Raw genomic sequence first — 26213 nt, 5'->3', positions numbered from 1 at the left:
GGGTCTCATTAGATGTCTTCCCCTCCCCCCCATTTGGACCACAGGTTAAAGGAGACCTTTCTGGTGACGGGCAGCCAGGACTGCACTGTGAAGTTGTGGCCCCTCCCCAAAGCCCTGCTGTCCAAAAGTATAGCCCCAGACAGTGGCCCTGTCCTCCTACAGGCCCAGGCCACACAGCGCTGCCATGACAAGGTAATCACAGCGCACTGGGATGGCAGTGTGGCAAGGTCCTCACTGGGATAGAGGTATCTGAGCTGCTGCCTGTTCCCATCACTAGGACATCAACAGTGTAGCTGTTGCCCCCAATGACAAGCTGCTGGCCACAGGCTCACAGGACCGTACAGCCAAGCTCTGGGCCCTGCCGCAGTGCCAATTGCTGGGTGTCTTCTCAGGCCACCGGCGTGGCCTCTGGTGTGTCCAGTTCTCACCCATGGACCAGGTGCTGGCCACTGCCTCAGCCGATGGCACTGTCAAACTCTGGGCACTGCAGGACTTCAGCTGCCTTAAGGTAAGCTGCCCCCACCCCAGGCCCAGCCCTTACTTGATGCTTTCTCATGCCCTCCTTATCCTAACCCTGTAGACTTTCGAGGGGCATGATGCTTCTGTGCTGAAGGTGGCCTTTGTGAGCCGTGGTACACAGCTGCTGTCCAGGTGGGTTGGCTGGGGCAGGAAGGGGTTGGGCAAGCTGAGGGACGGGCTCCAGTGCTGAGCCCCATCCCAATCCCAAACCCAGCGGCTCCGACGGGCTCGTGAAACTCTGGACTATCAAGAACAATGAGTGCGTGAGGACACTAGATGCCCACCAGGACAAGGTCTGGGGGCTGCACTGCAGCCAGCTGGATGACCGCGCTCTTACTGGCGCTAGCGACTCCCGGGTCATCATCTGGAAGGTGTGTGGGCGTGGATGGGATCGATGTGGAGTGGGAAGGGCAGAGTGGGCTTTTCCTCTGACCCTAATCTGACCCTAGGATGTTACTGAGATGGAGCAGGCAGAGGAGCGGGCCAAGCAGGAGGAACAGGTAGTCAAGTAAGTCGGAAGGGTCCCCATCTGGCTTCCTGTGAGTGTCACCCATGTGTCTGGCACTTCCCATGCATGATCATCACCCCCCTACCGAGAGGAGGTATATTGGCATCACCCCTATTTTATTGCATGGGGAAACTGAGGCTTGGAGCGGCGACACAGCTCTCCATCAGTGGTTGCTGAGGCCTGGTCTGCTGACTCCTGAGCCAGCCCCTTGATGGCTCTGCCTTCAGCTTACCCTGTGGCCCTGTCCTCTTCCCTCCTTCCCCTGCCAGACAGCAAGAACTGGACAACCTGCTCCAGGAGAAGCGGTACCTGCAGGCTCTGGGCTTGGCCATCTCCCTGGACCGGCCCCATACTGTGCTGACTGTTGTCCAGGGTCAGTGCTGCCAAAGGCTCCTGGAAGTGGCAGGGGTGGGGGCACTCTCCCTGGGGTCTGTCCTGCTCTTTCCCTGGGGCTTACCTTTCCTCCTCCCACAGCCATCCGGAGGGACCCTGAGGCCTGTGAGAAACTGGAAGCCACAGTGCTCCGACTGCGGCGAGACCAGAAAGGTTTGGGGTGGGTGGGTAGAGGCTTGACCAGGGCTGATATGAGCGGGGGGACCAACAGGCAGTTCTGAGTGTCCCTGTCACCTGCAGAGGCCTTGCTGCGCTTCTGTGTGACGTGGAACACCAATTCCCGGCATTGCCATGAAGCCCAGGCCGTGCTGGGTGTGCTGCTGCGGCACGAGGCCCCAGAAGAGCTGCTGGCCTACGAGGGTGTACAGGCCTCACTTGAGGCCCTGCTGCCCTACACTGGTACATGGACGTGCCCTGGGTGGGGGTGAGGAATAGCCAGGCCAGACTCTGGATCCCCTGACGACATCTGTCATCCGCAGAGCGGCACTTTCAGCGGCTCAGCCGGACCCTGCAGGCAGCTACCTTCCTAGACTTCCTGTGGCACAACATGAAGTTGCCCACCCTCCCTGCAGCCCCCTCTGCTCTCTGAAACATACAAAGGTGTACTTTTCTATCTAAGTTCCCTGTGTCTGTTTGGGCTTTGTATCAACCCAGGTCTGGTCACAATCTTGGCCAAGTACCATCCCTGTACCTTGGCCTGGCTGCAACCCAACAGGCCTGCCCCTCAGCATGGACACTGGGTGTGGGTTAATCAACTTTATTCAGAGGAAATGGGAGAGTGTGGCCTTTTGGCTCTACCAGTCAGGGAGTCCCATCCTCAGATGCATCTCCCCCTGCCCTGGGGATGATGTGGCTGCCATCAATCGTCCCTGGGGTCTGGAGCCTCTGGCAGCTGCTCTAGCAGTGGGGTGCACAGCACAGCCCTCCATGTGGTTCCATTCACCCTCAAGGAGGTCCCTGACCCTGTGGGTCCCTCCTCAGTGCTCTCCGGGTGATGGTGCAGCAGCGGCTCTGAATGGCACTCGGAAGGGGGCGGGCAGGTACCACTGGAGGAGGAGTCATGGCCTGGGGGTACTCAGAGGAGCTCTGGACCTTCTCTGCCTTGTCCTGCCCCTCTTCCGCCACGGAGTGGAGCCCTGGTGTGCTCAGGAACGCACCCAGCCCGTCTGGCTGCAGTAGCACAGAAGGGAGAAGACCAGTACGGCCACTGAACCTGCAAGGAAGGCAGGGTTTAGTTAGCGCTTGGCCCTGCGCCCCCCCTTCCCAGCTAAACTCTCCCACCAAAGGCCCGCACCTGCACAGCCACCAGCCTCGGTCCGACGTTTCCAGCACTTGCACTCTTGCCCCTGCAGGCACTGACAGCTCGTCAGCCTGGCTGCCCTTGTAGGCTTGGGAAGCGCAGAACTGGGACGCTGGGAATGGCACTTGGGAGGTTACCACAGGGCTCCCATCTCTGTTTCCCCATCAGTCTGACTGAATCCCCACCTCCAGGCTCTCCCTTTCTCTTTAGATCTCTGCTGATATCAAGGACCACTAAAAACCAGTGGGGCTCCTGCCTGCTCTGAGGACCATTCTCATACTAGGGGGCTGCTGTCTAGCCCTCCCCTGGGTCAGGTGCTTCCTGCCACCCAGCCTTGCTACACACTGCCCAGTAGGGGAGGTGGGCATGGGGAGGACATACCACTACCTCCTAAGGGCTGTCCCCTCTCTTGTCCCTGGCCCAGGGCCACCTCCTCCAAGTAGGAAGCAGGAAACCATGCCATCTGTTGGTCTTCATTAGCCACCAGCCACCACCCTGTGTACAAGAGGTGGGTGGGGGTTCAAATCCCCAGGCATGCTGGGGTCTTTGGGGCAGCAGATCAAGTCCCCAAACTCCTGCCCAGCCCCACCTGAGGGGTGGCGGAGCAGCACATCTAGGGATTCCTGGGCCTGTGCGTGGAAAGGTTGGCCCCGCGTGTCTTGAGTGCTGAAGGGCTGCAGGCAGTGCAGGCTCAGAGCCACCAGGCTGCCTGTGACAAGACTGCCCACAGGGCGAGGCAGGGGCTCTTTCTGGACAGGCAAGATCACCAGGCTGGAAAGGGCAGTGGTTGCAGTGGACAGGTGTGTGGGGATAGGCAGCCATCCCTCTCACTGTACACCCAGCACTGTACCTCCTAGGCCCTTTGTCCACGATGGGCCTACCCTCTAGATGCTTCCCGCAGGGAGTTAGAATCAGGTCAGGCACCTGCCAGGTGGCAGCGAGGGCTCCAGGTCTTGGGGCTGTGGCTCAAAGAAGCCAATGAGCACTGGGCCCCTGGAAACGCGCTCTGCCACCAGCAGCATCCGCAAATAGGTCTCCAGCTGCCGCAGGCGCGCCAGGCCACGGCCCGTACGTCCCCCGCGCACCAACAGCCATGCAGATGAGTCTGTAGGCAGGACACGAAGGGACAGACCATGGGACCCCGCCACAGGGCTTTCACCACAACGCTGCTGCTGCCACTGCCGCCCCTACCCCTCCCAGGATCCCGCGGCCTGACCCGGAAGCTTGGGGAGAATTCGGTCGGATCTCCGCAGCAGGCCTGCCTCCACCGGGAAGGTCTCCTTGAGAGTCTTCTATGGGCGAGAACCGGCTTATTGGTCTTTGAGAAACCACTGGGTTACCCTGGGAGGTCAGGAGTCCCTTGCTGGTATCGTAGGGGCTGGAAGCCAGCATGGGCATGAGGGCAGGTACTATGGGGATGGGGGAAGGGGTCAAGGGCAAGTACTATGGGGATGGGGGGGTGTCGTTCAGTTGGAGGAAGGCAGGGTCACCCCAGGTTCACTCACGTGGAGCCTCCTGAAATCGTCCCAGCTCCTTCGTATGAAGGTGTTGCTGTCATCCGACCAGCCCACAGAGAAGGCGAACGTCTGTTGAAGGAAAGACTGGGGGCACCTGAGAGGGACTGGACCGTGAATTCCCGCCCTCCCTTCCTCCCTGTTTTCTCCTGAGGTAGGCAGGGACTAGGTCGTACTTGGAGCCTCTTCGTCTGCACCAGAGCTGCTGCATGTACTGACGCAGGGTGCCGAGGGCCTGCCATGGCTGTGGCCTTGTTGCTTCAGGTCCTAGGCTTCTGGGACCAATGTGTGGGCGAGTCTCTTGCCGCCAACACGGGGAGTGGAGGTGTCCCTGGGCACCCGGAAGTTGGGGATTGGAATTCCCCTGCCAGGTCCTTGAAGTACTTGTCAGCTTCCTCAGTGATCCCCAAACTGAAGATCTGGGTGGAGCAGGAGCATGGGGGTGGGGGTGGGGTGTAGGAGGGGGAGCACAAAAGCAGTGGAGGGTCTGGGACTGCTGCCTGAGGCCCTTCTGCCCAGATCTGACCGAGGGAGGAGAAGGAAGAGCCATCAAAGTGCCGCTGGGCCTGGCTCACCCTTGCAGCAATGGCACGCCCTGTGTAATGCTGGGATTGGTGAATGCCTCCTGCTAGGGTGTGCCCCACTGCACTGTCTTTGAACCTGCCTGGAGAGCTGATATGCAGTTGTCACCAGGAAAAGCTTAATCCTCACATTAGATGAAAGATCTCTTAAGTTCCCAAAGTCACAAGGAGGAAGTTTGTGTTAAGTGGAAATGTCAGTTTTCCTGTGTGTTGAGGAGGGTTGGGCCTCACAGGCTCAACCAAGAGGGTTTCCCTCTGTGGTGGTCCATCTCTATAGTCACTGGCATTTGGGGGTGGCAGTGACTAGGTCTGTTTTGAGAGCTGCCTCTTAATTTACAATTTATTACAAGTTGAGGCTCCAGTGGCACAATTAAGCAGTTAGCGTGCAGTACTTATACAGCAATTTATTACAAGTTACTACAAATGCAGCTTCTGAGATCAGGAGTGACCATTTCCCCACTAGAGTGTTGAGAAGACCCTAGAATCTCCAGAGGAGGTGCCCCACAATTCTGGGATGTTTCCTTATAGGGGAGACTAATGGAGCCCCATATAACCTTGGCACACAGTGGTTCCTCCTGCCTGTTGTGGCCACCTGTTCTGTGTTGGAACCCTCATCCTATTCCAAGTCCTTCAGGGAGGGGTCAGTCTGGAGGGCATCTGTAAAGCCAGTAGCCAGGGCCACCATCACAGCAGCCTGGCCCATGCAGGTTCGCATTGGATTCGGACAGTCGGTAAAGAAACAATGGAGCCAAAAACTGATGAGCCATCATTTTTAATCCTAGCTTGCACCCGGCAGGCAAGTAAAAACACACACTGGGCTCCAAAACCCACTCACATTCAGTGCTCACAAAGCTACTGACTTATCCGAGTTTCCTAGAATCAAAAGTTTCTAGGCCTGACCTGTGGTGGTGCAGTGGATAAAGCGTCGACCTGGAAATGCTGAGGTCGCCGGTTCGAAACCCTGGGCTTGCCTGGTCAAGGCACATATGGGAGTTGATGCTTCCAGCTCCTCCCCCCTTCTCTCTCTCTGTCTCTCTCTCCTCTCTCTCCCTCTCTCTCCTCTCTAAAAATGAATTAAAAATAAATTAATTTAAAAAAAAAAAAAAAGTTTCTAGCTCACCAGACTTACTCACCTCTGTTCCCCATCTCCTTCCTTCTCCCTACACAACCTCTGCACAAACTGGCTTCTCACTCAACACTCCGCCATCTTGGCTGCTTCTCCTGGCCTCTTCCAGGTGGCCTTTCTCTGCTCTCTGCTCTCTAATGCTAATCTCAGGAACCAAGAGCAAGCTTCTGTTCTGCCCCCACTTTATTGTGTAGAAATCCAAACCTTTAATCCAATACACAAAATAGGGAAGTCTCTAATACAAAGTCACTTATCATAGACATGATGGGATTGCACCACCCCACATCAAAAAGAGTGGGAAGCCCTGGCCGGTTGGCTCAGCGGTAGAGCGTCGGCCTAGGTAGAGCGTCGGCCTAGCGTGCGGAGGACCCGGGTTCGATTCCCGGCCAGGGCACACAGGAGAAGCACCCATTTGCTTCTCCACCCCTCCGCCGCGCTTTCCTCTCTGTCTCTCTCTTCCCCTCCCGCTGCCAAGGCTCCATTGGAGCAAAGATGGCCCGGGCGCTGGGGATGGCTCTGTGGCCTCTGCCTCAGGCGCTAGAGTGGCTCTGGTCGCAACATGGCGACGCCCAGGATGGGCAGAGCATCGCCCCCTGGTGGGCAGAGCAGTCGCCCCATGGTGGGCGTGCCGGGTGGATCCCGGTCGGGCGCATGCGGGAGTCTATCTGACTGTCTCTCCCTGTTTCCAGCTTCAGAAAAATGAAAAAAAAAAAAAAAAAAGAGTGGGAAAGGCTTAGTCCTAAAACCAAGCCCCAGGCTACAAAGGCCCTGCCTGCCCACAGCCCGCCCCCAACACACATTAATATCACCTGGGCAACAGCTTCCATGTGGGCAGCTGTCGGAAGCCGATCAAGGACTGCTGGCTGACAAGGTCACACAGCAGAGAAGATCCACAACTGCTGGCTGACAAGGTCACAGCAGGAGAAGACCCACAACTGCTGGCTGACAAGGTCACAGCAGAAGAAGATCAAAAACTGCTGATTGACAAAGTCACAGCAGAGAAGACCAACGGCTGCTGGTTGACAAAGTCACCGCAAAGGAAAGGCACAACGATACTTCCCCCTTTGACCTTTTGAATTAATCTGGCCTTATACCCCCTTTTTCTAGGTGTGTGCTATTGTTTATGGCACAGGGATAATAGTACCGTGCTTTCCCTGTAGATTTGTAGTAATTTCTTTGGAAATGAGACAAAAGGTGTAAATTCCACAGAAAAGCCTGTTAGCCCCTTGAACTGGGCTCATAAACATAAGAGGCTGGCTATGATATCCCTCGTAAAGGGTTAAGTTTGTAGAAGAATTTCTTCTTATTAATCATGTTAGAAAGAATAAAGTTAGAACTTAACTAGTGTATGAATATAGTAAATAAAATTTGACTAGACAATAGAATCTTAGGTAAGGTGTAGTGGAGTGGCCCGTTGCGTGGCCTTGGATGGGAGCGCAGCTGGCAAGAAAAGAATGTTTTGCTAAGAGACTTGTTTTGGCCTGACCAGGTGGTGGCGCTGTGGATAGAGCGTCGGACTGGGATGCGGAAGGACCCAGGTTCGAGACCCCGAGCTCACCAGCTTGAGCACGGGCTCATCTGGCTTGAGCAAAGAGCTCACCAGCTTGGACCCAAGGTCGCTGGCTCCAGCAGGGGGTTACTCGGTCTGCTGAAGACCCACGGTCAAGGCACATGTGAGAAAGCAATCAATGAACAACTAAGAAGTCGCAACACGCAACGAGAAACTGATGATTGATGCTTCTCATCTCTCTCTGTTCCTGTCTGTCTGTCCCTGTCTATCTCTGCCTCTGTAAAAAAAAATAAAAATAAAAAAATAAGAGACTTGTTTTGTGACTGAAGGCAGTTGCTGGGCTTTTCTCAGTGAAACATTCTCAAGAGATTTTTGTATTTTCCAAGGATAAGGAGAGGAATATGGTGGGATCCATAGAAGCAATAGCAATTAATGCCTTCTGATATTATGTTGCTACTAAGCTATCTTGCAGGTGCACTCTATGTATCTTTTTTTTTTTCTATGTATCTTTAAGCAAAAGTTACTCTTGATGTTACGCCAATTTCTCAGTAAAACAAGCTTTTTGTAGTCTTGTGAAAAAATTAGGACAATGCATGAACTCAAGGCCATTTGCCTGAGCAAGCGGTGGTCCTTTGCTAGTCCTTGATGATTTCGTCTGTTAATCTCTCTCTCTGCGCCCTTGACTCACAACAGTAGAGTTATTAATTAGTACTGATCTTTTAGAAGTTTGTACCAATATTGTTATTGCTATTGTATAACTACTTTGAATGACTTACCACCTGATTTATAGCTTATAGATATGAATGAACTGTTATCTGGAAATATGTAACCATAGTGAAACAAAATACCATGTGATTGTAACTTAGTGTGTGTGCATAAAAAGAAAGCTAGACCAGCATTTGGCAGAGATGCCTGGCAGTAAATGCTAACTAGAGAATAAAGAGAAAGAAAAGAATTTGGCTCTCTCACTCGATTTCGCCAACGCCGTCTCTTCCTGTGGGACCCCTGGATTCCCCCCGGGGCTGGACCCCGGCAGGCAGCACTACCTTTAACAAAGTGAGCATAATATATTTTATCTGCCCAACAGCATCCTTCCAGGAAACCACCTTGGACAAAGAGCATTTGTGTGTGCTTCCAGCGGCTCTCTCTGAAGCTTTCAGACCCGCCCTGGTTTTGGCCTAGGCGATGAACACCTGATGGCATAGGCCTGATTTGCAGAATGCCTTTAGCCCACCTGTTGTACTCGCCCCAACCTCGGTGGGGGCCATGTTGAGGGAACCTGGCCTGGCAGAGTCTAGGTTGGAACAGGCCCCTCTCCTCTAGAAGACTAAGGCTAGAAGCTAGGGAATGGTCAATTTACTAACAGCCAGGGTCCTAGAAGGGTACTGAGACCCCCTCAACTTCCCCAACTGACAACTCCTGCTCCACACTCCCTGCAACCCTGGATCCTTTCTATTCTTTCCCTTTGCAACGCCCCTACCCTTATCTCTCACCTGGACAACTACAACAGTCCCCCAAACCAGTGCCCATGGTCCCTCACTTGTTCCCAGAAATTTGACTCTCCAGAGAAATCTTTGCAAAACAGAAATGAGATCAGGTGGAGGTTGCCCTACCCAAAACTGTTCAGTACTTTCCCATGGTCCTTAGAATAAATTCCCAGTTCCCATATCTGCTGACAAGGGCCTTGCCCACCTCTGGATCTATCCTCCCCAGGTCCTGTTCCACTGGCTTTATTTTTTTAAAGACTTTATTTATTTATTCATTTTAGAGAGGAGAGAGAGAGAGAAGGGGAGGAGCAGGAAGCATCAACTCCCATATGTGCCTTGACCAGGCAAACCCAGGGTTTTGAACCAGCGACCTCAGCATTCCAGGTTGATGCTTTATTCACTGTGCCACCACACGTCAGGTTGGCTTTTTTTTTTTTTTTTTAAGAGAGTGAGAGAGAGAGATGGACAGGAAAGGAGAGAGGATGAGAAGCATCAACTCACAGTTGCTTTCATTTTACTATGTATTGATTGTGTCAGAGGCAGAGCCAGTATCCTCTTGCTCAAGCCAGCAGCCTTTGGGCTCAAGCTGGCAAGCTTTGTGATCATGTGGATGATCTCCGGCTCTAGCCAGCAAACCCTGTGCTTACGAGCCTGCACTCAGAGCCAACAACCTTGGAGCTTTGAACTGGCAACCTCAGCCTTCCATATTGACAGTTTATCCATTGTGCCACTACCAATCAGGCCCTACTGGACTTTCTGCCTATGCAAGCGGCTAAGACCCTCTAACCTCAGCCTTGTCCTTTATTGCCCTCCTCAGCTGATTCCTCATCCTTCAGGTCTTTGCCTAAGGATCCCCTTCTCAAGGAGGTCACCTAAATTTACTATGCCCTGTTATGGCAGCCACCCTAGTTTGTAAGTGAATGTTTATTAATGTACTTCCTTTTTATGTTTTCGGTTTTTCCATCTGGTCGGTGAGCTGAGGAGGTCAGGTTGGATCTTGTTCTCTGCCCTGCCCAGCATCTGGAACAGTGCCTGCAACAGATTAAGTATTGCACAAATATTTGCAGAATGAATGAGTGCTCCTATGGAAGCAGAGGTATCCCTTAGGCCAGTAGTCCCCAACCTATTTTGGGCCACGAACCGGTTTAATGTCAGAAAATATTTTCACAGACTGGCCTTTAGGGTGGGACGATTAAATGTATCACATGACCGAGACAAGCGTCAAGAGTGAGTCTTAGATGGATGTAACAGAGGGAATCTGGTCATTTTTTCTTTTCTCTTTTTTTTTTTTTTTCAGAGACAGAGTGAGTCAGAGAGAGGGACAGACAGGAATGGAGAGAGATAAGAAACATCAATCATTAGTTTTTTCTTTTTTTTAATTATTTATTTTTTATTTTAATTTTTTTTACAGAGTGAGTCAGAGAGAGGGATAGACAGGGACAGACAGACAGGAACGGAGAGAGATGAGAAGCATCAATCATTAGTTTTTCATTGCGAGTTGCAACACCTTAGTTGTTCATTGATTGCTTTCTCATATGTGCCTTGACCGTGGACCTTCAGCAGGCTGAGTAACGCCCTGCTGGAGCCAGCGACCTTGGGTTCATGCTGGTGGGCTTTTTTTTTGCTCAAACCAGATGAGCCCGCACTTAAGCTGGCGACCTCGGGGTCTCGAACCTGGGTCCTCCGCATCCCAGTCTGACGCTCTATCCACTGCGCCACCGCCTGGTCAGGCGGAATCTGGTCATTTTTTTAAAATAAAACATCGTTCAGACTTAAATATAAATAAAACGGAAATAATGTAAGTTATTTATTCTTTCTCTGCAGACCAGTACCAAATGGCCCATGGACCAGTACCGGTCCGCGGCCTGGGGGTTGGGGACCAATGCCTTAGGCCACTCCTGAAGTGTGTTTTTTGTTTTTGTTTTGTTTTTCACAATGACAGAGAGAGAGAGAAAGTCAGAGAGAGGGATAGATAGGGACAGACAGACAGGAACGAAGAGAGATGAGAAGCATCAATCATCAGTTTTTCGTTGCGACACCTTAGTTGTTCACTGATTGCTTTCTCATATGTGCCTTGACCGTGGGGCTACAGCAGACCAAATAACCCCTTGCTTGAGCCAGAGACCTCGGGTCCAAGCTGGTGAGCTTTTGCTCAAACCAGATGAGACAGCGCTCAAACTGGTGACCTCAGGGTCTCAAACCTGGGTCCTCTGCATCCCAGTCCGATGCTCTATCCACTGCGCCACTGCCTGGTCAGGCTGATGTGTGGTTTTTAAAAAATGTTTGTTTTAGGCCCTGGCCGGTTGGCTCAGTGGTAGAGCTTCAGCCTGGTGTGCAGGAGTCCCGGGTTTGATTCCCGGCCAGGGCACACAGGAGAAGAGCCCATCTGCTTCTCCACCTCTCTCCCTCTCCGTTCTCTCTATCTCTCTCTTCTCCTCCCACAGCCGAGACTCCATTGGAGCAAAAAGATGGTCCGGGCGCTGGGGATGGCTCCTTGGCCTCTGCCCCAGGCTCTGGAGTGGCTCTGGTCAGGACAGAGCGTCGCCCCCTGGTGGGCGTGCCGGGTGGATCCCGGTCGGGCGCATGCAGGAGTCTGTCTGGCTGCCTCCCCGTTTCCAGCTTCAGGAAAAAAAATAAATAAATAACATATTAGGTACTTAAAAAAAAAAGTTTGTTTTAGCCTGACCGGCTAAACATTCTTTAAAAAAAATTTTTATTTTAGGGGCCCTAGCCTGTTGGCTCAGCGTTAGAGCGTCAGTCGGGTATGTGGAAGTCTCAGGTTCAATTCCCAGCCAGGGCACACAGGAGAGGCGCCCATCTGCTTCTCCACCCTTCCCCCTCTCCTTCCTCTCTGTCTCTCTCTTCCCCTCCCGCAGCCAAGGCTCCATTGAAGCAAAGTTGGCCCAGGCGCTAGAATAGCTCCGATTGCAGTGGAGGAACACCCCAGAGGGACAGAGCATCACCCCCTGGTGGTCATGCCAGGTGGATCCCTGTTGGGTGCATTTGGGAGTCTGTCTGCCTCCTCCCCACCTCACTTCTCACTCACTTTGGAAAAAATATGTATAAAAAAAAGTAGAAAAAAATGTTTGTTTTGTTGATTTGAGAAAGGAGAGACAGGAAATAAATCAAGCTGTTCCTGTATGTGCCCTGACTGGGGAATCCAACCGGCAATCTCTGTGCTTTGGGATGATGCTGTAACCAACTGAGCTATCTGGCCAGGGCAAATGTTTTGTTTTTTCCTGTTTTTTAAAATTGATTTTAGAGACAGAGGAAGGGCGAGAGAAACATCAATTTGTTGTTCCACTTATTTATGCATTCACTGGTTGATTCCTGTATGTGCCCTGACGGACTGTAACCTTGGCATCTGGTACAAGGCTCTAACCAACTGGGCTACCTGGCCAAGGCTGCTGATGTGGGTTAAACTTCTTCATGCAGGCTGGAGGATCAGGGACACCGGCTTTGCGTAGAAGCCCAGAGAAGTCTGCGCCTCCTACCTAGCTTTGCCTAGCTTTCACTGTCATGGCGTCCGCCTTGGGGGGCGGACCCAGGACCAGGCCCTAGCGCGCTCGGACCTCTATGTGCTCATGGCCCCGCCCCACGTTGCCATGGCGCCGCGCAGCGGGTTTGGGGGCGTGCCCCCAGTTGATGGTACAGAGCCTGGCCTCAGGTACGCGAGATTGCCAGAGTTGATCAATGAGGGCCTCCAGGACTGCAACACAGACTTCGCCTCGGCCGCAGCCCGATTCCACGGCGCGGCCACGGCGCAGCTTCCGCAACACGCTGGTTTTCTACTGGAGGAAGCGGGAGCATCGCCATGGACGACGCAAACTGGTCTCGGGCCGGGGAACTAGACCCAGGGGCGTGGCTAGGACCCGGGCCTTCGGCCCCGCCTTTGTCCCAGCCCGTGCCTCGGGCGCGTCCGTGGCCAGAACCCCGGCCTCCCGCTTAGCTTCCTCGCGGGTGCCTACCCCGACACCTAGCCCCGCCTCCACGCCGAACCCCGCCCCCATTCCGGACTCTGACCCCAATCCCGACTCCAACCCCAGCCCCACCTCGGGCCAGGTCTCCAAGCCCGAACCAGCGGCGCGCGCGCCAGGTGTCCTGGCGGCGGCGCGTGCGCTGGCCTGGAGGCCGACCTGGAGGCCGACCTGGAGCCACTTCTGGAGACCGAGCTGGCCCGGCAGGCACTGCGCGGGCAATATGGCGGCACCCAGCGAACGGGGTCGCTTCGGCGGCGGGAACCTCTTCTCCTTCCTGCCCGGCGGCGCGCGCTCCGAAGCAATGGAGGACCTGGTGACGGACGCGCGCGGCCGGGGCGCGGGGCGGAGAGATGCTGCCGCAGCCTTTGCCCCGACTCCAACCGTGGCGCCGACCCCCGACTCTCAGGTCGCGGAGGACATCTCCCGGAGACGCCCCTGCCGTGCCTGCGTGGATTTCAGGTCATGGATGAGGACGCAGCAGAAGGTGCAAATGACAGGGGAGCGCCACTTCCCCGCAGAGGCCCGCGAGCCCTGCTCACCCCTACCCGCGGCACGCACACGATTCCCCTGCCCCCAACCCTCGGTGCCCACATCTTGTTCTCAGGTTCCCGAGACAGACTTCCCAACGCTTAGACCAAGCGGTCACACAGGTCCCATCACTGACAGGCTTATGTCCGTCAGGGTTAGCTGTTTCTGAACTTTATAGCCAAGGTAGGCCCGGCCTTTTGGCTTTCAGCCTCATGTGGGCCCGCTCCGCTGCAGGACTAATGTCTGGGGATAGTTGACTTCGTACTGGGGAGGAAAAAAGGGGAGCTTTGTAGGCTTCTGGTCCGGGGTGACTGAACTGATTCTTGGTCGGCCTCCTTCCGCAGCGGGACAGCAAATTTAGGGAAGATTGCCCTCAGGATCGTGAGGAACTGGGCCGCCACAGCTGGTCTGTGCTCCACACCCTGGCGGCCTACTACCCTGACCTGCCTACCCCAGAACAGCAGCAAGACATGGCCCAACTCATACATTTATTTTCCAAGTTTTACCCCTGTGAGGAGTGTGCAGAAGACATAAGGGAGAGGTAAGTTTCACAGCACCATCTGCAGGCAACAGAGCATCCCGCCTGGGCCTGGGGCCCCTGACTGACTGATATAAAAGAAAGCCTAGAGAAATAGGCCCAAAGGTGGCAGAGGGTTGCCAAGAGCAGGGACCAACAGAGTGGGGATTGGATCATATGAGCCATCTTTCTACTCAAAGGTCATGCAGCCCACAAGGAGGGTTTCCCTCATGAAGTCCCTTGATTAGTACTGATGGAGGATATACCACAGGTTAAGGAGGACTCCACTTTGCCTGATTTCTAGAGTAGGACTGCCGATTTCAGGACCTTGAGAAGTCACTGCTTTTTGCTTACAAAAGCCACGTTCTCGTTAGGTAGTCCAAGAGCCATTGTTCGGCACCCATAGGCATTTCTGGGCTGGATATGGGGGGCAGAGCAGCCCTTGCTGTTTGAAGCCTGGGAGGTTAGAAGGAGGCCTCTTTTTTTAAAAAAAAGATTTTATTTATCATTTGAGAGAGGGGGGAGAGAGAAAGAGACAAGGAATGGCAGAGCAGGAAGATTCAACTCCCATGTGTGCCTTGACCAGACAAGCCCATGATTTCAAACCAGCAACCTCAGCGTTCCAGGTCGATGCTTTATCCACTGCACCACCACAGGTCAGGCAGAAGGAGGCCTCTTGCTGAGCTAAGGCACTAGGGCCCCATGTGCTAAGAAACAGGTCTGATTTTTAGTTATGCATGCCCCACCCTCTTCCACACACTGCTTGGGGCAAGGGAAGCTGGGGTGAGACTTTATGATTGTTATGAGGTTGTAAAGTTGCCTGGTCCATGTTAATGTTTTGCCCTAGGTTCTTTTCAGTGTTTACCAAGCTCCCCAAGTGGGGTTTTGAGCAAGTCTAGGAGTCCACCATGCCTGGATGCTACAGGGTCAACCCTGCTCTGGAAATTACTCTCAGAACATAAGGGCATACCCATCTCTGCCTGAATTGAGCAGGCAAAGTGGAGCAGGGGAAGTGGAACTCCCTGCCTGCCCTTATTCTCTCTCTCTTTTTTTTTTTTACAGAGACAGAGTGAGTCAGAGAGAGGGATAGACAGGGACAGACAGACAGGAACAGAGAGATGAGAAGCATCAATCATTAGTTTTTCATTGCACGATACAACACCTTAGTTGTCCATTGATTGCTTTCTCATATGTGCCTTGACCGCAGGGCTACAGCAGAGAGAGTAACCCCTTGCTCGAGTCAATGACCTTGGGTCCAAACTGGTGAGCTTTGCTCAAACCAGATGAGCCCATGCTCAAGCTGGCGACCTCGGGGCCTCAAACCCGGGTCCTCCGTGTCCAGTCCAATGCTCTATCCACTGCGCCACCACCTGGTCAGGTCCTGCCTGCCCTTATTCTTGTGTTTCCCCCTATGCAGGATATGTAGGAACCAGCCTGACACGCGCACAAGGACATGTTTAACGCAATGGCTGTGCCGCCTGCACAACGAGGTGAACCGCAAGCTAGGCAAGCCGGACTTTGACTGCTCTAAAGTGGACGAGCGCTGGCGTGATGGCTGGAAGGATGGCTCCTGTGACTAGAGGGTGGCCAGCCAGAGCCCATGAGGCTCCCTGGCTTGAGCGGGGCAGGGCGTTCATTAAAGTGCACCAGAGCACTCATGAGACTGCAGCTGAGCCAGAGCCTGTTGTGTTTCAGTCTGGTGATCCCCAGACACTGCCCATGGGGCCCCTTCCTTCTCAGGTTTGGAGTTGAAGGAAAGGTGCCTGCTGCAGACACTCCAATGGCCTCCTCCTTAGCTGCGGCCCTGTGGGGCTGCCTGTGAAGGAGGAGGAACAGCCTAGGCTGTCCCTTTTGTCCAGGATGCAGCCTCCCGCCCACCTCACACCCTGGTGCCCAATTCCCCACACAGGAAGGTGATAGGCTTGGCTGGGCTCCCCTGTTCCACAAAACCCTCAAGATCAGGCCATCATCTCCCTACTGTGAAGTTAGGGACAGCCACAATGACTGTGGCCTAGAGGCGGGGTGCAGTCTGCACTTCAAGAAAGAGGCATGGGGACTAAGTTGAATTCACCCTGGTCAGTCCCTTGGGGAGAGAAAGTACAGGTTCTTTTCTGAGAGTCCACTGACCCTGCAGCCCATTTTCTGCCCAGCACATGGCCTCTGGCCTTCTATAGCTGTACCAGGCCTGTCGGAGGCTTTCTGGGGCAAGCTTCCTTGGAATTTCAGACAAAAATATAATGCTGAAGTGACTGAGAATCTTGACTTCCGTGTATTTTGTGCTGGGACTTGCAGCAATGGGCAGGGCCTGCCCTCACCCCTCTGTGGTCAGCTGTTTCTTCCTGTCCAGGTTCTGTCTCCAATGGAGAAAGGAGAGGTCCCAAGGCAAGAGTGGGCCCAGATATTCCAGGAACAGCAAGGAGTCTGAGTTCTTAGAGCTGGGGGAGGGTCAGAGAGAGGAGGGGAGTCAGCATGAAGTCTTCAAGGCTGCAGTAAAGGTGTGGTTTTAGTATTCAGCTTCTGTGACAGTAAGGTCTTGGAGGAACTGAGGCTAAGGAATGTTCATTTATTTTATAGCTTTTTATTGAAAAACAGCACAAATCAGAGTGAATTTTCTCAAGCTGAACACACCCCCATGATGGCCCAGCACCTAGATCAAGAATCAGAATTTCACTCGCCCTCAGAAGTCCTCTTAGAATGCCAACCTAGTCATTAGCCTTCCCCAACCCAAGGGTCACTGCTCTTGTTACTGGATAGGAACCAGACCCGAGTGGATCTGCCTTGAGCTGGCCAGTAGTGTGTAGGTTGATTTCATACAGGAAGGGTTTCACAGTACGAGTCCAGGTGATTTTGAGAGTATGCTTATTAAACCTGGGGACAGTGAAACAAGGAAGGCTTAGGATAGAAGAAGTAACAGGAGAGAGCCTAGGTGCACCTGCTTTGGCTCATTGGAAAGTAAGAGAAAAGGGGCCTTTGTGGACAGGTTCAGGGGGTTAGCCCAGGACAAGTTGCTGCTGCCCATTACTCCCCTAGTTGCAAGTCTCACATGAGGACCCTTAGAGTTTAGGAGATAACACGCCTGAGAAGGAAGAAAGGCATGGGTACACCGATTTTGGAAAGGTTCCTCTGAGCTGGGATGAGGCAGGCACCCATGTGGCAACTGAGGGGGAAGCTGGCCTATGGTGGATGGGAGAGGATGCTGGATATACTCTGAGTTGTAGCCAAGAGGAAGAGCCAAAGGGGTTTGGGTTCTGGCCCAAGAAGCTGGAAGGATAGAGTTGCTCTGTGATTCAGTGTGATAGAGAAAGGTTGTGAGTGGAGCAGGTCTAGGGGTGACCTAGCCCCATCTTTGGAGCCTTTCTGATCTGCTCAGCCAGACCTGCTCCCTGCCAGGATGGCCCAGCAACAATGTGCTTCATTTCTGGAGCCATAAAGCCCTGGTCACCTCTATTCCCATGGTCTTTCAGTCTCTTCCTAGGCCAGCCTTTGCCACAGCCTCCTCAGCACCTTCACTTGACAATTCTTGCAGGGGTTCTGGCTTCCACAAGGTGCTACCCAAGGGGCCAGGCGCCACAAAGAATTGGGTGGGGAGCTGCCAGCAGATAAGCTGTGCCTCCCCCAGATGGGCTGTCCCCAGCACGAATCTTCTTTCTCTCTGACCTTTCCTGAGTAGCCTGTGAGCCTTTGTGGTCAGCTCAGGAAAACACCACCTATACTTGCTCCCTCTTCCTTGCTTCACTTCCCTTATTTCCTAACTCTGGCTTCCCTGAAGTTTCACTCCCCATAAAACTCAGACTTCACTGCAGACTGTTTTCCAGGGCAGCCAGGCTAAGAGAAGCGAGATTTCTAGTTCAGGGGAAGGTTCTGGCTGGAGCTATTAGCGTAGTCCAATACAGTGAGCATAGACAGGAAAAGAGCCATGACCATGTCCTGGGGCCCGTAAGGCTTAATGGTCACAGGTTGGACAAGAGGGAACCTGAAAGGGGTGACAAGAAAGGGCCTATGACGTAAGATAAACAGGAGTGGGTGACATCTAGAAGCCTTTCCAGGAGGGTCTGGACTTGTGTCTGAATTGCTCCTGGGATAAAAGGGAGCAGTGATGACATAGACAACTGGAGGGCAATTGGAGGCCTGACCTGTCGTGGCGCAGTGGGATAAAGCGTCGACCTGGAACACTGAGGTCGCCGGTTCGAAACCTTGGGCTTGCCTGGTCAAGGCACATATGGGAGTTGATGCTTCCTGCTCCTCCCCCTTCTCTCTCTCTCTCTGTCTCTCTCTCTCACTCCTCTCTCTCTAAAAAAAATCAATCAATGGAGGGCAATTGGAGTCAAGAGTGAATGTTTAAGACAGAAGAAGGTGTAGCATGTTTGGGTGTTGATGTAAGTGATTAAAATGAGGTAAGTGGATAATGCAAGAGACCAAGATGGGGAACAGTTGCTGACAGGTGAGATGTGGTAGGGCTAGATGCAGTGTAATGCACTTGCCAGAAGACTGCTGGGCAGCACCTCTGGCCACATGTGCCCTGGGATGGGTTCCCTCTGTCCACACAGATGCCATGGCAGGGACCTGGATCTGAGTCATAGCTCTTCACTTTCTATGATCTAGGAACTCATCAGGCCTGCCTATTTACCACCTGAGAAATGGGAGTGATAATAGTTCCTTCTCCCGCAGGTCATTGTGAAGTACTTGCTCAACAAATGCAGACTTGTCTTCGAGTCCTGGATAGAAACACAGGAGTCATCCGGGCTCCTGCTGGAAGGAACCCTGAAGGGACACTGTCTAACTGGGGGCTAGGGGTTCTGTAGAAAAGACCCAGCAATCACATGGGGCTAGTAAGCCCTAGTTCAGCCAAACTCCCATCTCCTTTCTTTTTTTTTTTTTCTTTTTTTTTTTTTCTTTTTTTTTTTTTCTGAAGTTGGAAACGGGAAGGCAGACAGACTCCTGCATGCGCCTGACCAGGATCCACCTGGCATGCCCACCAGGGGGCGATGCTCTGCCCATTTGGGGCGTTGCTCTGTTGCAACCAGAGTCATTATAGCGCCTGAGGCAGAGGCCATGGAGCCATCCTCAGCGCCCGGGCCAACTTTGCTCCAACAGAGCCTCAGCTGCAGGAGGGGAAGAGAGAGACAGAGAGGAAGGAGAGGGGGAGGGGTGGAGAAGCAGATGGGCGCTTCTGTGTGCCCTGGCTGGGAATCAAACCCGGGACTCCTGCACACCAGGCCAACGCTCTACCATTGAGCCAACTGGCCAGGGCCTCCATCTCCTTTCTTAAAAATTTTTATTAATTTCGCCTGACCGGGCGGTGGCGCAGGGGATAGAGCATCAGACTGGGATGCGGAAAACCCAGGTTCGAGACCCCGAGGTTGCCAGCTTGAGCGAGGGCTCATCTGGTTTGAGCAAAAAGCTCACCAGCTTGAGCCCAAGCTTGCTGGCTCAAGCAAGAGGTTACTCGGTCTGCTGAAGGCCCGTGGTCAAGGCACGTATGAAAAAGCAATCAATGAACAATTAAGGTGTTGCAATGTGCAACGAAAAACTAATGATTGATGCTTCTCATCTCTCCATTCCTGTCTGTCTGTCCCTGTCTATCCCTCTCTCTGTAAAAAAAAAAAAAAATTATTAATTTCAACAAAGGGCGGGGGAGAGAGACAGGAACATCAAGTTGTTCCTGTATGTGTCCTGACCAGGGATCGAACTAGCAACCTCAGTGCTCTGGGGTGATGCTAGTCTAACCAACCAAACTATCCAGCCAGGGCTAAACTATCTCTGATGCTTCTCCCCACTCCCTGGCCCCAAACTAAATGTCAGCCACAAGTCAGTCCAGGAAACGCAGGAGTGTGGAAGGCTTATTCACCCTGGGAATGACAGCTGTCTTACCTACAGGAAAGGAGCAGAGATGCCCCAACTCCTACCCATACTGGCCTGCGGTCTCTGCTCACCTGGACAAGTGCCCCTGGCTAGAACTCCTTGAAGGAAAAGCGAGGGTGCAGTGAGCAGTCATGGGGAAAAAGGCCCCAGTGACCAATCTCTGGTCTGCAAAGGACCAGAACCAGGGAGTCGGGCTCCCTTTCCTGAGCGCCGGGGGTGGGGTGGGAGGGTGGATTCTGGAGACCTAGAGCCTCGGTTACACATTCATGACAGAGCCCTGCTTGTTGGAGGAGCGGGGTCAGGTCCCCTCTGTCCACCCACCTGGATATAGCAAAGGCGGGGCCCAGTGTCAGCCTGTACCGCTGACTCCTCTTCGTGAGGAGCGGTGGAAGCCCCAGCCCTTTGGCCCTGCCCCCTGATGGTGAACTGGCGAGTCCACCTCGGAAACGGGTCCTGCCGCTGAAGACTGGGAGTGGAAGGAGGGCGGGGCGGAAGGACCCGCGGGCTCCAGCCGCGCGCGTGGACCAGGAGGGGGGTTGAGGCGGGAGGGGGCTCGGCCCCGCCCCGCGCGCCCCCGCCGCGGCCAGCGCGCGTTCCCGGGAGGCGGCAGAGGCAGCGACAGCACCAGCAGCTTCCACAGCAGCCCCGGGAGGTCTCGAGCTCAGCCGGCCAGCCGGCCAGACAGACGGACAGAGGACACCAGGAGCGCGCGGCCCGGTGGGCCGGCCATGGAAGGAGCTTCGTTCGGCGCGGGCCGCGCGGGGGCCGCCCTGGACCCCGTGAGCTTCGTGCGGCGGCCTCAGACACTGCTGCGAGTCGTGTCCTGGGTGAGTGGCCCGTGCCCGGATACCTGATCGCGTCTCACCTTGCATCCCTCATCCCTGCCCCCTGCCCCTCTACCCCATCCTCTTCCTCGCGGGTCCCACCCGTCGGCCGCAGGTTGGGGTGACGTCAACCGGCCGGGCGCGCCCACCTGCGGGCGGGGGAGGGGCCGGTGGCGACAGCCTGGGACCTTGAGAGGTCACCGCCCGCCGTCCCCCACCCCCAATTGCTTGCTCTTTAGGTCTAACAGTTCCCTTCCTCAACCCTCGCTCCGTTCTTCCTGTTCTCGTGACCTGGAAGCAGGCATCGGGGTGGGGACGGGATTCGCGGAGGGCCTCGGGCACTCAGCCTCAGCCTGAGGAGGGGCTACGGGAGCCGAGAAGATCAGGCAGAGCGTTCCTCTGCTTTCTGGCACACACAACTTCCAGGCTCCTTTGAAGGGAGCTGGCCTTTCCCAGGCAGGTCTCCCCAGTTGCATCTGTGAGTTGGAGGGCGCGATGCTCAGAGATCCTTCTGGGTGGGGCAGCCAGCCAGATAGGACTCTGCTTTGGGAGGGCTGACTGGAGGTGGTGTGGGAGGGGCAGATTTTGGGACATCCTAGCTTACTGGGGCATCCCTAGGCAGGGTGGCCTGTCCTTCCCGCTCTTCTCCCAGGTAGGGGAGATGGGAGATGGGGTGCCAAACTGGGTTTTGTTCAGCCGGTAACGGTAGGTGGTAGCTGTACCTACTCTCTGGTCTTCAAACAGGACGGTGCCCAGGGTGGGGCAGGGGGCCTGCACTGTCCTGTGCAGCGACTCTGGCTGGACCAGGCTGTAGCAACCTTCCCTTCTGGTCCCATTTGTGGTTCGATTTGTGGACCATTCTTGGGGGTGTGAGTCCACATCCTGGGCCTCAGTCTACCTCTTGACTAGATCTCTAGGAGCTGGGGTGGGAAAGGAGAGAAAAACTGGAAGTTTTTTTTATTTTTTTTAGATTTTTTTGTTGATTTGAGAGAGAGGATATATATATATATATATATGTATGTATATGTGTGTGTGTATATATATATATATACACAGAGAGAGAGAGAGTGTGAGAGAGAGAGAGAGAGAGAGAGAGAGAGAAAGGCAGTGGGTGGAGTGGGAAGCATAAATTCATAGTTGCTGCTTCTCGTATGTACCTTGATTAGGCAAGCCCAGGGTTTCGAACCAGGGACCTCTGCATGCCAGGCCAACGTTTTATCCACTGCATCACCACAGGTCTGGAAGTATTTTTTTATAAAAGCGGTGACTTGCCCAGAGCTGTTGCCTTTTTTTTTTTTTTTTTAATTTTTTTTACAGAAACAGAGTCAGAGTGAGGGATAGACAGACAGGAATGGAGAGATGAGAAGCATCAATCATTAGTTTTTCGTTGCGTATTGTGACACCTTAGTTGTTCATTGATTGCTTTTTCGTATGTGCCTTGACCGTGGGCCTTCAGCAGACCAAGCAACTCCTTGCTTGAGCCAGCGACCTTGGGTCCAAGCTGGTGAATTTTTGCTCAAACCAGATGAGCCCACGCTCAAGCTGGTGACCTCGGGGTCTCGAACTTGGGTCTTCCGCATCCCAGTCTGACGCTCTATCCACTGCGCACCACCTGGTCAGGCTAGCTGTTGCCTTTTAAGCCCAAACACTTGTGAGTGGTATTAATAATTAATCATAGTCACACGGGGTCATCATCCCCTGAGTGCCCATCAAGTGTAGGATGTTGGGTGGGCATTATTTCTGTCCCAACACCCATGAGCTGAGCCTGTTACTACACATGACATGCTAGAAAACAGGGCCACACAGCTCCTAAATGCTGAGGGCAGGTTCCATGTAGGACCTGACCCACAGTTCTGTGCAGCTGTCCCTCTGTTTTGGCTGTACTCTGTGGCCTCTCTCCTGGCTCCACACCTACCTCCCCCAGCACCCTTGCAAGCCTGGAATCATGGGTGCCGTAAAGGCTCCTGTGCGTACACTCTTGAGTGTGGGAACATGAAGTGACCTACTCAGTGTGGAAGATCCAGCTCAAATGTCATCCCTGGCTCTTATCAGCAATGTGACTTCAAACAAATCACTTCACCCGTTGGAGCTCTAATTTCCTCATCTGTAAAGGGAATAAGAACAACGAATGGCACCTTCCTGGTTTTCTAGGAGGATTATATGAGCGAACACCTGTAAAGTAGCTTGAGCATATGAGATGCTCACTAAATGGTACTCGTCCATAACTACTAAATGCCTGAGGGAGGTATTGAGGGAAAGGTGCCTGAAGACCCTCACCCAGAAACTGGTCCTGTTTCGCAAGGGAACGCACAGACAGACCCGAGGGTGTGGCCGCACGCGATGGACCCTGGAGACTGCAGTCGTTGGCAGGGCAGGCGCCACCGCCAGGCCCTGAGCAACACCCGCTGCCCGTAGGTGTTCTCCATTGCCGTCTTCGGGCCCATCGTTAATGAGGGCTACGTGAACAACGACAGCGGTCCGGAGCTGCGCTGTGTCTTCAATGGGAACGCAGGTGCCTGCCGCTTCGGCATCGTGCTCGGCCTCGGGGCCTTCCTCGCCTGCGCCGCTTTCCTGCTGCTCGACGTGCGCTTCCAGCAGATCAGCAGCGTCCGCGACCGCCGTCGCGCGGTGCTGCTAGATCTGGGCTTCTCAGGTGGGCATGGCCGGGCCAAGAGAGGCGGGCCTGGGAGGGGAATGCGCGGGGCTTCTAGTGGACCGTGTGGTGGAGGTCATTGTGATTACGAGGGGATGGGATAGGTGCAGCCCTGGGCGGGGCCTCTGTGTATCCAGGCGCCCGTTGCCAGCTTGGTTAAGCGGAGTCTTCCAGAGGAGCGTCCCTATAACCTTCCCACCCGCAGGGCTCTGGTCCTTCTTGTGGTTCGTGGGCTTCTGCTTCCTCACTAACCAGTGGCAGCGCACAGCGCCGGGACGAGGCACCATGCAGGCGGGAGACGCAGCGCGGGCCGCCATCACCTTCAGCTTCTTCTCCATCCTCAGTTGGGTGAGTGCGGACTGTGGGTGAGGGCCAGGTAGGGCTGGGCCAGGCCAGGCTGTGGCTGCTCTGGCTGACTCCGGCTCCTCTTTAGGTGGCGCTCACCGTGAAGGCCCTGCAGCGGTTCCGCCTAGGCACCGACATGTCCCTCTTTGCCGCGGAACAGCTGGGCACCGGGGCAGGCCAGACTTACCCCGGCTACCCAGTGGGCAGCGGTGTGGAGTGCACCGAGACCTACCAGAGCCCGCCCTTCACCGAGACCCTGGACACCAGCCCCAGAGGGTACCAGGTGCCTGCCTACTAAGGGCTGGTGGGCCCAGCCCAGGGCTGGAAGGTTACCCCACCAGTGCAGGGCCTAAGGCCCCCTGGGACCTCCCTCATGTCCTCCTGGCCCAGCACCAGGGATGGAGAAGTGGTCACTATGAGCTCTATGGGGCCAAGAGAGGGTGGCCCCCAGGTTGCCCGGGCTATACCCCCCAAGTCCCCCCAGTACCGTTATTTTTTTAAAACTTATTTATTGATTTTAGAGAGAGAAGAAGGGAAAGAGGTAGAGAGAAACATCGATTTGTTGTTCCACTTATTTATGCATTCGTTGGTTGATTTCTTGTGTGTGCCCTGACGGACTCAAACTGGCAACCGTGGTGTATCTGGATGATGTTCTAACCAAATGAACTACCCGCCAGTGTCCTCAAGCCTCCAGTGGATCAGACTGGGCAGGGCTCATTCCCCTCATGAGGCAGCCTGCCTGGGGCTCACTGGTCCACACTGGCATCAGGGATCCAGCTACCCTCAATAGCCAGGTGCAGGGAGCAGGAATACTGCTTCCACCTCCATACTATGTCCCAGGGAGCATGGTCATTGTTCCCCATCCCATGTCCCAGTGGGTAGTCACAGTGCTTGTACTTGTCACGGTGGTTCATCCTGTTGGGGCACATGCTCTGTCTGGAGCCTCCCTTCATTTCCTCTCACCTGCTCACTAGAGTAGCCTGGCCCTGTCGGTGTTGTGATTGTGGTCAAGTCTTCAAGTTTCACCTAGTAGTTTCCCACAGCAGCCCCTCTGTGGCCCCTGCTCCAGCCCCTCCATGCCTTGGCCCAAGCCTCTGCTTTGGGTGTGAGTGTTCCTGGCCAGGAAGGCACTACATGGCTGTAGGTCTGAGCACTAGCCCTCTCCCTGTCCTTCTGTAAGAAATTACTCAAGGGAGTCTTGGGACACCTGCGTGCCTGGCAAGACAAGCCCTTGGTGTGGAGAGAGGCTCCATCTGCCCATGGTGCCCTTGAGACAGCCATTCCATGTAAACCCCTTTACCTTTGCTTCCTGGACCCGTTCTTCAGCTCCCCAGCCTGCACCCCATTTTAAGGCCCAGTTCAGGGTTGGGATCCCTCTGCATAGCTGACTATTCATGCATTGCTTGAAACTGGCTTTTCATATTATACCAGTGAGGTTGCCACATTTTATTCTTAGAAATGCCTCCCTCTGGAGTTGCAGTTGAGTGACAACCCTGTACATTGTAGCATAGGTCAGTTATTAAGTGGATATTTAAGTGAACATGTTTACAATTTTTGTATATATGGATCTTTCCTTCCCGCCTCTGAAAGAACAATCCGTGATTGTGTATTTTCAGTGTCCCATATTCCAACTGCAACTTCTTTACAATAAAGACTGTAAATGAGATTACTGTGGCCTAGATACTCTGGCACTCATTTCTACCGCTGCCCCTCCCAGCGGCAATGGCTGGGATCTGAGCACCAGGGTCCAGAATCTAGGAAGGGCAGGGAGGTGGAAGCCAGGCTGGCCTCCATGTTCTGGACGTTCCAGGTCCACCAGCCTCCCCCCACACGTCACACTTGTCTGAAACTGGATTGCTCAAATGAGCAGGCTCTCGGAAATGCTGGAGATCTCCATCTCTTAACTCTTTCATAATAGCAGGAATACTAAATATTTCTTGTGGGCATATATTTTTAGTAGTTGATTAGTCAATGGATGTAAACTTTGAGACTTTATATTATTTCCCTTTTTTTTTTTTTAAAAAAAATGTTTATTTTTTTTTTTTACAGAGACAGAGAGTGAGTCAGAGAAAGGGATAGACAGGGACAGACAGACAGGAACGGAGAGAGATGAGAAGCATCAATCATTAGTTTTTCATTGCGTGTTGCAACACTTTAGTTGTTCATTGATTGCTTTCTCATATGTGCCTTGACCGTGGGCCTTCAGCAGACCGAGTTACCCCTTGCTGGAGCCAGAGCCAGCGACCCTTGGGTTCAAGCTGCTGAGCTTTTCCTCAAATCAGATGAGCCTGCACTCAAGCAGGTGACCTCGGGGTCTCGAACCTGGGTCCTCTGTATCCCAGTCCGACGCTCTATCCACTGCGCCACCGCCAGGTCAGGCTATTTCCCTTTTCTTGATAGTTTTAAAAATTATTTTTAAATAAGAGTGAGGAAGAAGAGAGAAAAACATCGATTTATTGTTCTACTTATTTATGCATTCATTGGTTGATTCTTTTGTGTGTGTGTGTGAGAGAGAGAGGCAGAGAGAGGGAAAGATAGGGACAGACAGGAAGGGAGATGAGAAGCA

At 53.8% G+C, this 26213-nt stretch overlaps 4 protein-coding genes and 1 non-coding gene across 9 annotated transcripts in view; 4 read left to right on the top strand and 1 right to left on the bottom strand.

Annotated features, from left to right (window-relative positions):
• The window catches only part of TBL3 (transducin beta like 3), a 29928-nt gene extending 4615 nt beyond the window's left edge, over positions 1-25313 (top strand). For 2 of the 3 annotated variants that reach the window (XM_066275276.1, XM_066275274.1), the window contains 10 exons: positions 45-192; positions 278-508; positions 581-651; positions 734-890; positions 969-1027; positions 1297-1400; positions 1502-1573; positions 1661-1819; positions 1900-2352; positions 24325-25313. In XM_066275276.1, coding sequence (XP_066131373.1) covers positions 45-192; positions 278-508; positions 581-651; positions 734-890; positions 969-1027; positions 1297-1400; positions 1502-1573; positions 1661-1819; positions 1900-2009 — 1111 coding nt within the window. In that variant the 3' untranslated portion in view covers positions 2010-2352; positions 24325-25313. Of the gene's footprint in view, positions 1-44; positions 193-277; positions 509-580; positions 652-733; positions 891-968; positions 1028-1296; positions 1401-1501; positions 1574-1660; positions 1820-1899; positions 2353-7430; positions 8379-24324 lie in introns of those variants that run through there. The other variant, XM_066275275.1, reaches the window with a different exon arrangement.
• NOXO1 (NADPH oxidase organizer 1) lies at positions 2162-5675 on the bottom strand. 3 transcript variants are annotated; one of them, XM_066275279.1, is made up of 8 exons: positions 4411-5675; positions 4226-4321; positions 3937-4012; positions 3645-3825; positions 3310-3491; positions 3108-3215; positions 2715-2832; positions 2162-2633 (listed from the first exon to the last, which is right to left on the bottom strand). In XM_066275279.1, exons 1-8 carry the CDS (start codon positions 4474-4476, stop codon positions 2366-2368), a joined length of 1095 nt encoding a protein of 364 aa, XP_066131376.1. In that variant the 5' UTR covers positions 4477-5675; the 3' UTR covers positions 2162-2365. The 3 variants fall into 3 exon arrangements, with proteins under 3 accessions (XP_066131376.1, XP_066131374.1, XP_066131377.1); XM_066275277.1 differs by having other exon boundaries at positions 3102-3215; positions 4411-5674; XM_066275280.1 differs by having other exon boundaries at positions 3102-3215; positions 4226-4306; positions 4411-5673.
• Positions 6243-6335, top strand: TRNAP-AGG (transfer RNA proline (anticodon AGG)). Its single transcript is given in 2 exon segments — positions 6243-6283; positions 6301-6335. It is a non-coding gene; the product is annotated as a tRNA-Pro (tRNA).
• GFER (growth factor, augmenter of liver regeneration) lies at positions 12826-15964 on the top strand. The gene is made up of 3 exons (XM_066275273.1): positions 12826-13402; positions 13791-13987; positions 15381-15964. Exons 1-3 carry the CDS (start codon positions 13139-13141, stop codon positions 15541-15543), a joined length of 624 nt encoding a protein of 207 aa, XP_066131370.1. The 5' UTR covers positions 12826-13138; the 3' UTR covers positions 15544-15964.
• On the top strand, positions 20208-24328 carry SYNGR3 (synaptogyrin 3). Its single transcript, XM_066275282.1, has 4 exons — positions 20208-20652; positions 23065-23302; positions 23508-23650; positions 23736-24328. The coding sequence occupies exons 1-4, from the start codon at positions 20554-20556 to the stop codon at positions 23943-23945; spliced, it is 690 nt and encodes a 229-aa protein (XP_066131379.1). The 5' UTR covers positions 20208-20553; the 3' UTR covers positions 23946-24328.
• Positions 25314-26213: the final 900 nt, after the last annotated feature.

Source organism: Saccopteryx bilineata, chromosome 4 (genome assembly GCF_036850765.1).
Source record: "Saccopteryx bilineata isolate mSacBil1 chromosome 4, mSacBil1_pri_phased_curated, whole genome shotgun sequence".
Taxonomy (NCBI): Eukaryota; Metazoa; Chordata; class Mammalia; order Chiroptera; family Emballonuridae; genus Saccopteryx; species Saccopteryx bilineata.
Note: the sequence above shows the minus strand (reverse complement) of the source record. Positions and strands in the feature narration are given on the sequence as shown.